Source organism: Drosophila persimilis, unplaced genomic scaffold (assembly GCF_003286085.1).
Source record: "Drosophila persimilis strain 14011-0111.01,24,50 unplaced genomic scaffold, DperRS2 tig00000863-arrow-arrow-pilon, whole genome shotgun sequence".
Classification (NCBI taxonomy): Eukaryota; Metazoa; Arthropoda; class Insecta; order Diptera; family Drosophilidae; genus Drosophila; species Drosophila persimilis.
In genome coordinates this window covers 228,855-238,473 of record NW_020825364.1, presented here as the reverse complement: position 1 = coordinate 238,473, position 9,619 = coordinate 228,855, and the positions used below count along the sequence as shown (strand labels likewise).

The 9,619-nt window shown below is 53.5% G+C and overlaps 1 protein-coding gene across 1 annotated transcript; it reads right to left on the bottom strand.

Moving 5' to 3' along the window:
* Window positions 1–3,699: 3,699 nt before the first annotated feature.
* LOC6599534 (chymotrypsinogen A) lies at window positions 3,700–4,711 on the bottom strand. Its single transcript, XM_026993602.1, has 3 exons — window positions 4,461–4,711; window positions 4,132–4,391; window positions 3,700–4,073 (listed from the first exon to the last, which is right to left on the bottom strand). Exons 1-3 carry the CDS (start codon window positions 4,706–4,708, stop codon window positions 3,739–3,741), a joined length of 843 nt encoding a protein of 280 aa, XP_026849403.1. The 5' UTR covers window positions 4,709–4,711; the 3' UTR covers window positions 3,700–3,738.
* Window positions 4,712–9,619: the final 4,908 nt, after the last annotated feature.

Here is a 9,619-nt window from a genome sequence, read left to right as displayed (position 1 = left end):
TATTCTCAATGGCAGCAAGCGACAAGAACTTCTGTTTTTGGCGTGTTGCAAGTAGGGTGCCATGCAACGCATGATTGCCCCCAAACAGGCAGCAGGCAATCCAGTGCGCCGTCGTAATGAGCGTCTGCTGCCCACCAGGCAGCCACCAGGCGCAACAATTCGAATCTCCATCTCCATCGACCATTCCACACTCCGAGAGGCCGCTGCTGCTGCCGCTGCTGACTGGCCACAAGATGTGGCAGGGTGGCTGTGTGGCTGTGTGGCTGTGTGGCTGCTGGTCTGCTGCCTACCTACCGCTACGATCAGCGATAGCTTTTGGGCTGCTGCTCGAGAAATGGTTTTGAGTTTTCCGTTTCGTCTAGTGTTTGATTCTTATTAAAAGATTGGCGCGAAAGCATCTGCGAGTCTTGCCAGCTCGACGCGCATTGCAAATTGCAACTGTCGCTTGCCCCCTCCCCGTCCTTGCAGCGGGGAGGATCGGAACCCAACCCAAAATCCCGACGACACACAGGTGGGCGCAGGGAATAGAGAAGGGGAGGAGGAGGAGGGGGAGCAGCAGCAGGAGGAGGAGGATGTCTTGTTGCAGCCTCCGCCCCTCCCTTCCACTCCCCTCCGCCCCTCTCTTGTTGCATACAATTAGCCTACAACAGAGCTTTCGAGAGCCAAGCAAAATGCTCATGTAATTTATTTAAAATCTCTTCCTCTCGCTCGTCTCTCTGCAGTTCTCTGCAGTTCTCTGGAGTTCTCTCTGTGGCGCGGAGCGAGCGAATCTGCATTTGAATTGAAATTTCTGGTTTATGAACCATAAACTTAATCAGAGGCAAATAATCAGCGAAAAGCAAACAAGAGTCAAAGCCAAGAGTCAAAGGCAAAGGCAAAGGCAGAGAGAGAGAGGCAGAGAGAGAGAGGCAGGGAGATGTGGCAGGGAAGAGTGCTGGAGTCAGTGAAGATGTGGCAGGCAAAAGTGCAACTCAAACGAAGGCTTGGCTCTGGCTCTGGCTCTGGCTCTTCCATTGAATAAATATCTAGAAGGCCAAGGAGGAGCAGAGAGCAGAGCAGAGCAGGGCAGGGCAGGCCAGGAGGAGGCCACTTGGCACTTGGCATTGGCCAAAAGTCACACAGAGAGAGAGAGAGAGAGAGAGAGAAGCGTAGGAGAAAGCCAAGCCAGGGGCAGGGGCAGGGGCAAGGGTGCCCCCAAAAGTGTTGCCTCAACTTAAGGCCAATCTGCATTTTGTTTTTTTTTTCTGCTGCAAAAAGAGGATGATGGGAGGGGAGGGGGGAGGGGGGAAATTGATTCAAGGTGAAAATGCATCTCTCTTTTGCAGAGATTTTCCAGAGCTCTTCTTTGGTTTATCAAATTCCAAACTCAAGTGGCACTTAGGATAGCATTTCTCTCCCTCCCTCCCCTCCCTCCCTCCCTCCCTCCCTCCCTCTCTCCCTCTTTCTCTGCTGATTCCCTGTATCTGTGGCTGCCTCCTCCTGCCCCTCCTGCTTGGCTGCTCTTTCTGTTAAACTATTTATTCGTTCTAACAGTTTTGCAAATTGCTTCTCATGTGGGTTGAACTTTTAATAACAAGGCAGCCAGGCAGCCAGGCAGCCAGCCAGCAACTGGCAAACGAACAACAGTCAAGGCGAAGAAGAGAAATCTCAGCAATTTATACGAGTACGGGTACGGGTAGGAGTACGGGTAGGAGTACGGGTACGGGTGTACGGGTATAGGTTTCGAGGCGGGGGCCCATTTCATGAATGGGTTGGCTGGCTCTTCCTTTCGATTCCTCCTCGGCCCAGACCTAGGCCTAGGTGATGCCCCAAATTGTGTGTTCCGCAAACGAAGGAAAACGCAATGCAATTACTTATCACAGTATGCTGCTGCCACAGTCTCCAGTGCCACCTCCACTGCCACGAAATTACTTCACAGCCTCGTCCGGCAGCACTCGCCACGCCGGGGCCCGCTCGGAGGACCGGGGGGACCGGGAGGACGTACGAGTGCGAGTATGCAAATGTCTAGTGTATGCTGGACACGACTATTACCTGTCACATTGTCAGGTGATTGCGAAATTGTTGCGTTACGCCAGCGCCCAAGTCGAAGCCGAAACCGAAGCCCAAGCCCTCTGCGCGGCCTTAAATTTGTGGGAAACATCAACTGTTTGTTGGAGAGAGAGAGAGAGAGAGAGAGACAGAGAGAGAGAGACAGAGAGAGTGCCCGGGCACCCCATTGATGGGGGGCTGGGGCTGCTCCTCTGGAAACGTGACTCGAACGTGACGTTTGTGTGCAAACAGGAAGATTCCTCTGCCATCTGACGGGGCAGCAGACAGAACGACAGACATTCGGCAACAGTTGGCGCTCTTTTCAAGGCATAGAGGGGGGGAGGGGGGGAAACAGAGACACACAGAGAGACAGACAGACAGACAGACAGAGAGTTAATACAGTTCGGCGCGAGTTAAAGTCGAAGTCGAAGTCGGAGCAAGAGTTGACTTGATTGCCGGCGTTCCAAAACGACGTTGGTGGCTGGTTTGATGGTCAAGAAGAAGGAAACCCAAAGCCAAAGCCAAAGCCAAAGCCAGGGCCAAAGCCAGGGCCAAAGCCAGGGCCAAAACCCAACTTGAAGCCCAAAAACGGTACTCGCAAAATTACTTAAACTGCCGCCTGCCGCATGCCGCATGCCGCCTGCTGCCTGCCGCCTTTGCTGTTGCCTTGACTCGACTTTGAATGCGTTGAACTTTTGTTTGCACAAACTTGCAGGCCCTGTGCCCCCATTCAGGCCTCAAGTCGGGCTGGAAGGCGGGCTCCCTTGCTCCCCTGCTCGCCTGCCTTTTTATCAGCACTCACATCATATTTACAATATGGAAATCATTTGCATTGTAATAATTTACAATTTTCGCTGGGGCTCTCTGCTTGTGCGTAGGTTGAAAGAGCTCTCCACAGAGAGAGGGCCCCCGAGAGAGAGAGAGAGAGGCAGAGAGAGAGAGGCAGATCCATGTCCAACAACAGACTTGTAATTGATGAAAGCCTCAGCGCAATCGCTATTAATGTCATCGATAACATTTCGATTCGTTCTCTTTTCCCTCCCCCCTCCCCCATCCCCCTCCCCCTTCCCCCTACCCCCTCCCCCTTCCTGTTTCTGTTCTGTCGAGATCTGTCGAGTTCTGGAGGCCCTCTCGTCGTCCGTTAGCCAAGCATTGCTCTAGTGGTTTCCTCGTCTCTGGGCCTGGCTCTGCGTCTGGCTCTGCGTCTGGCTCTGGCTCTGGCTTTGGCTCTGCCTTTGGCTCTGGGTCTGGGGAGGTCTCTGGCCATTGTAATGTTTTGGCAGAAAGACTTACAAGCCTCGCGTCGTAAACGTCGTCGGACCCAAACACACAAATCAAAACATGTCACAAACAGTTGCTACGCCTCGAAAATTCCTGGAAAGTCAAGAAGGGGATTGCCATTGTAGAGCATTTACTTCCTGGTGTCGGCGATCTCCCGCTCCGGGAGAGTGGAATGGGATTCGTCAAGCCACCAAAAGGCATCATAATCGTAGGGCCAGCAATAGGGCAAGGCCCAGAGAGGCAGAAAGGCAGGGGAAAGGGGCACTCTGGCCCATCCATCCATCCCGCTCCACGTAGCCAACGACAGACCAATGCAATCCTCGGCCAGGACAACCGGATAGATCCCGGCGTGAGGTCAAAAAAAAGAGAGATAAAGGGGGGACAAAGGACTGTCTTGGGTTGGACCTATGGCCTGGCGTTATATTTGAATCAGATCTCAATTTGAGCCCCAGAATGGTCTCGTATCCAGTCCAGAAACGAAGAGACTCTGGTATAGACCGTAGGCAGGTGGGTGGTGCAGTTCCGGCTGAGGCCGTGGGAGGTCACTCCGAGGAGTACGAAGTCCCCGCCGTCCTTGAGCACCAGGGGTCCCCCAGAGTCGTTCCGGCAGGGCGCGTTCCCGCTGGGGGCGATGCAGATGAAGGATGCCGGGAACATCCCCGGCAAGACGGGCCGCCGCCTCTCCTCGCACTCCTCGTTCGAGATGACGCCGATGTCGTAGTACTTCAGGCGATCGTGCCAGAGCAGGTCCCCACTGGCCGAGGCTGGAACGGAAGCTGGGATGAGAACCGGGGACCCGGGAAGCCGGAGAGAGGACTGTACCTTGGTACGCACCCCACCCGGAGACGGTGGCCTCTGCGTTCACGTAGTCGTTGGTCGGCTGCGGCAGCCTGGCGGCCCGAATGTACTCACTGAAGGGCACATCAATGGGCAGTCTTATGAGGGCGATGTCGTTGTGCCACGTGAGGGGCTGGAAGTCCTCGTGGATCACCACGCAGCTGCGGTCCACATCCAATCGCCGTTGTCCCTCTTCGCTGGCGCTCGACTTGTCCACGGCTCCGAGGTAAATCCTCAGGGCTTTGCTTTCGAAACCCAAACAAAAATCAAATGAATCTTCGGGGAGGGACTTGCTGGGCTCTGGAGGGTCTCACATGTAGGGATCCAGCGCGAAGCAGTGGGCAGCCGTCAGGACAATCCGCCTGGAGACCAAGGTCCCTCCGCAGGTGGGCCTCCAGAAGGAGCTGTCCTCGAGCACGAAGGTCTCGTAGAACACCTGGTAGGGGAACTGTTTGGCAGTGGCGTTGCCGCCGTTGATGATGCGCGGCAGCCCCCCGCCGCCGTGGCAGAGCTCCAGGAGGAGGCCGCAGTACACGAGGGCTACGACTATTCGGCCTCCCATTCCGGCTGAAAACTGGTCCGAGTGTCCGCCAAACGGGGAGTACTTATACCCCAAACGCCTCGAAAGGAATGTCTTTCAATTAGTGGCACATTCCTCGAGCCAAAACATTGTCTCAAGCGAACCCACGAAAGATTGTGCAACACTCGAGTGCGTCATCCTGCCTTTGCGATCCCCGCAACGGAGACAACGGATAGTCTCCGGTGAATAACATACAAAAAAGCAATCAACAGATGTGCGTCCTGGATTCCGAGCTCGAGAGGGGAGAGAGGAGCCCTCAGAGAGACAGAGAGAGAGAGAGCAACGCCTTAAATCATTTTAAGCAAACACTTGGAGAGCCCGCGTCCACGCCCATTGTATGAACAGCAGAGGAATGAATGCCTGAATACCCCGAAGAATGGGGATCTCTTATCAAAAGAAAGCTTATTAATAACTCATATACATAATGCACACAGCGAGAGGGAGAGGGAGAGAGAGATCGGTGGAATATAATCACTAAATCACATCCAGACATGAGAAATGTGAAAATTGAAAAACGTTTCAGCACTGAGCCCAAGGAAAAGAGCAACCGAAGCGCGCGAGTGCGGATTCCGAGAATCCCCCATCTCCCCCCTCTCCCCCCCTCTCCCTGTCGCCTCGAAGAGAAATCCACCGAAAAATCTGAGCAGCAGAAAGACGCCCAAAGCGCGATACTCAACACTTTGGACAAGTTCTTGACACCGGACCGGGGCCGGACCCACCGAAGGGAGATGTGGCATGCAGCACATCTCTTGAAAAGGGAAAATATTGTATTTTTTATTGGCCATTTCAATTATCTTAATGCACTTTAATATGCCATATGCGAGGGCACTCTTTTACGCATTTACCGTTTCCCCCAGACGAGGATCCCAGAGACCAGACCCGAGCCCTGCCCTGCCCCAGCCCTGCCCCACCCTTGGGATCCTTCGAGTGTTGTGATTATCAGCTAATAAGGCATCAATAAATTTTGGTAAGCAGCAGCAAGAGTGCGGCTCTTGCCGCAAGAGCAGTCGCTGGCCCCGAAACAAAAAAAAAACAAAATGCCAGAGAGAGAAGAGATCACTGCCTCGAGATGATGCCGCAGATTGAGGCACACAGATTGCAATTAATTTGCAATAACTTTTGATAAATGTTCCACTGGACTCTTCTCGACTCTGTCTGTGTGTGTGTGTGTGTGTGTGTGTGTGTGTGTTGTGTGTGTGTGTGTGTGCTGGCCCTGAGAGTGGTTTCAACGTCACACGATAACGAGTTGACGCGATTAACTGCCAAAGATATGGCAGAAAGTCGGAAGATACAAATGGAGAGGCACAGATACTAAACCACAAAGGGTTACCAGAGACTCCTTCCACCACTGACCTGCTGGATCTGCTGTAGGTGCTGGAATCTATCATCGAAAAGAGTCCCCGAAATGCCTGTGCACTCCGCATCCCAGAGATATTCATAGATACACCTCTCTCCTCCTCCTCCTCTTCCTCCTCCCCTTCTCCTCCTCCCATCAGAAGGACTACCGTTAGGCCTCAAGTGAGGCCGAATCGATTCCCATCATTCTGGCCAAAGCTCTGCCTCCTGGAAGAAATATCGAAGAGTATCTTTTTATGGCAAGTATTTTTCCATCAAATTTGATGTCCATCCGAGAGTACAGGGAGTGGGGGGGGGAGGGGTGGCCCCAAGAATGCCCCCAAAACGATCGAATGTGTAAAAGTCTCGCATGCGACAAATTTGCCAATGCATTTCCCGCTGGCGATTTAATTCCTTCCTTTCCAGCAGAAGGAATGCTTTGAGGGGGGAGAGGGGGGGAGGGGGGGGGGCGAGGGGGCATGGGGGCATGGGGGAATGTCTCCTGTCCGCGGGCAGGCAGCAGGCAAGTATTTGAAATATTTTATCAATGAGCGAAAAGTTAATAAAAAATAATTAATTTAAGCGAATTTCTGCAGCAGAGAGGGAGAGAGGGGGAGAGAGAGGGAGAGGGGGAGAGATCACAGGGCGGGGCACTGGCTGTGGCAACATATGGGAGGCCAGGCAAAACGCTGCAAGCGCATTTAAATTGAATAAAACGCTGCAATGCTGAAGAGACGCCACCAAGCGCTCGGGGGATAGGCTGCCCCGTTGACGACAACGTTGCACGGTGCACGGTGCACGGTGCACGCTGCAACTGCCTATTGCCGCTGCCACTGCCGCTGCCACTGCCGCTGCCGTTATGCGCTTAACATCTTGGCATCCAATCAATTAGTTTTTATGCGCTTCCATTGCCAACTGTTGGCTGCCTGCTGCCTGCTGCCTGGGCCAAGCCCCTCTCTTTCTCTTCTTCTTTGGGGGCAGGGGAAGGGGCAGGGGCAGCGGCAGGGGCAGGCTGAAAGCCAAGTCGTCAGTCGTCGTGTCAGCAACAAATTGGCGAAGGGACCAGGGACCAGGGACCAGGGACCAGGGACCATGCAACAACGGGGCAGCAACGATGACAACTCTCGTTGCAGCTGCAGGCCGCAGCAAAGCCACACTTAAGCACCGAAAAAAACGAGAAGAAAAAGAAAGAAAAACTATATGGAACTGTATTTCTTATAGAGATGCAATATCTTGAATGCAGAAAGTTGCGAAAGCCGGCCTTGAGACTAGATCGTACCCTGTCCTTCGACTAGAACCAGAAGTCGATGACGAGGTCCTTGCTGGATAGTCTCAGGATCCCACCGTCCAACGAAGGCGGAGGAGTAGGAGCCTTCGATGGAGCGGCCAGAAGGACATCCCGCCATGGCTCTCCTTTCGGCCTCCTCTTCCTTACGGATGCCTGCCTGCGAGGACGAAGCAACCCCATCTGGAAGATCTCCCATCAATATCCTGGCATTGATCGGAGCGGGAGTGGGAGAGGGCACTCCATGGACCATTCTGTGGCCAGTTGATGGACGCCACACACTCCTCTATCCTTTCTTCTGCTGCACAGCACACATCATGCCCGCGAATACCCCGCATAATCGGGCAGGAGAAAAGCCATAATTGTTTCTGCGGATTGTTTCCACGAGTTCTCAAGCCCCAGTTGTCTAGTGTTTTAATGTCAACCAGCAGTTTTGCCCTCCCTCTCTCGTCTCTCGTCTCTCCCGCTCTCTCGAATGAATGCCGAATATCCAAAGCCCAAGTCGAGTGCGAGTGCGAGTGCGCCCCATACTTTCTTTCCTCGCATTGGGAGGAGGAGGGGCTTAGAGGCGGAGGGGCTGCCCAGCCTCTGGCAGAACAGTCATCAGAGGTCTCCGAGTCCCAGCTTTGTCTCAACTCCAGCTTTGGGGACCCGCGGGAGAAATGTTATTCAAATGGCTTTCAAATGCCAGAGAAGTTTGCGGTTTTTCGTTTCTTTTTCGTTTCTTTTCTTGTTGTGTGTTTGCCAGCGATTGACAAATCAATTTGGCGATGGCTTTTGGGGGGATTTTGCATTTGAAGTTTCGAGGCAGCAACACCTGCTGCCGCTGCCACTGCCGCTGCTGCCGCCGCTGCTGCTGGTGGCTGGTGGCTGGCATTTCTTATTCTTATTTTTTTTCGGCCAGAAGACACCTTCTTCTTAGCCAGAGGCTGGGTCTGGGGCTGCGGGGGCTGCGGCGGGGGGGGCAGGGGGCACGTCGATCAAAGCCATTCGAACACTTGGCAAATATATGCGCATTGCTAAGCAGCTGCTGGAGAAAGGGGAGCAGCATGAGAGCTGTGGATGAGGCAGAAGATGCGGCTGCAGCTAAAGATGAGGATGTGGCTGGTGGCTGGTGGCAGGGGGCGGGGGGCGGGGGGCAGGGGGCAGGCCTGCTGGAGGTGATGCTGCAAGGTAAATCGACGACAAGCTGGCGGCAGCACTGCGTCTGCGTCTGCATAAATGCATGAGGATGAGAGGATGAGGGGGGTGAGGGGGGGTGAGAGGGGGTGAGCGGGGGTGAGAGGTGGATGCCTCCATTCCGGCCGCATCTGCATTTTGTTGGCGGCTTAACTGCTGTGCCGCTGCCAATGGGCTTTTGGCCAAGTCATTGCCGCTTCTCTCTGTGTGTGTGTGTGTGTGTGTGTGTGTGTGTGTGTGTGTGTGTGTGTGTGTGTGTGTGTGTGCGCCATTGTTGCTGTTGTCCAAACACAACTGAAGTGCTAAAAACATTCCAATGTCAGGTATTAGCAATTTAAGTTAAACCCCCCTCCCTCCCTCTCGCTCTCCCTCCATCCCTCTCGCTCTCCCTCGAATGCCACCAGTCGAATGTTCTGCTCTGCTCTGTGGCATTGGCGGCTTCTCTCTCTTTCTCTTGTGATGAATCCACACACAAAGTGCGATCCCCTCCCCTCCAAAGCAGAAAAAGAAAGAACATTTCCCATTTGATTGCAACAATGTGAATGCCTGCCCCCGTGCCTGCCCCCGTGCCTGCCCCCTGGCCTGCTGTCAATGCTTTGGATGCTCGCCACAAATTAGACACTTGGCTAATTTACAGCTCATAAATCATATTCGCCAGGGCGGCAAAAGGTTCTCTTATCACTTGAGGGGGGGTGGTGGGGGGCGGGGGGTGTCTCCCCTGATGGACAGGCAAGGCATTCGCATTCGCAGTCGCATTTGCATTTACTCGTATCTCGGGCTTCTTGGAACTCAACAAAAACATTGTTGGAGCTCAGCTAATTTAGTTCTCGTGCAGCACTGATACGATATATATCGCCTAACACCAGAACCAGATCCCAGAACAGCCTTTAAGATGAGTTTAAGACTGGAGAAAGGAGAAATACGATCAATTTCGAGACCTTTGGGCATAAATTATTCGATCGTCCCCATACAACTGGCCATTTTCGAACTGAAATCGAACTATGGGAAACAAAATACAAATTTCACGCCATGCACTTTTTGTAGAGTAATCCAATTTACTGGCACATTATCTCCGCTTAGGCCATAGCCATGGG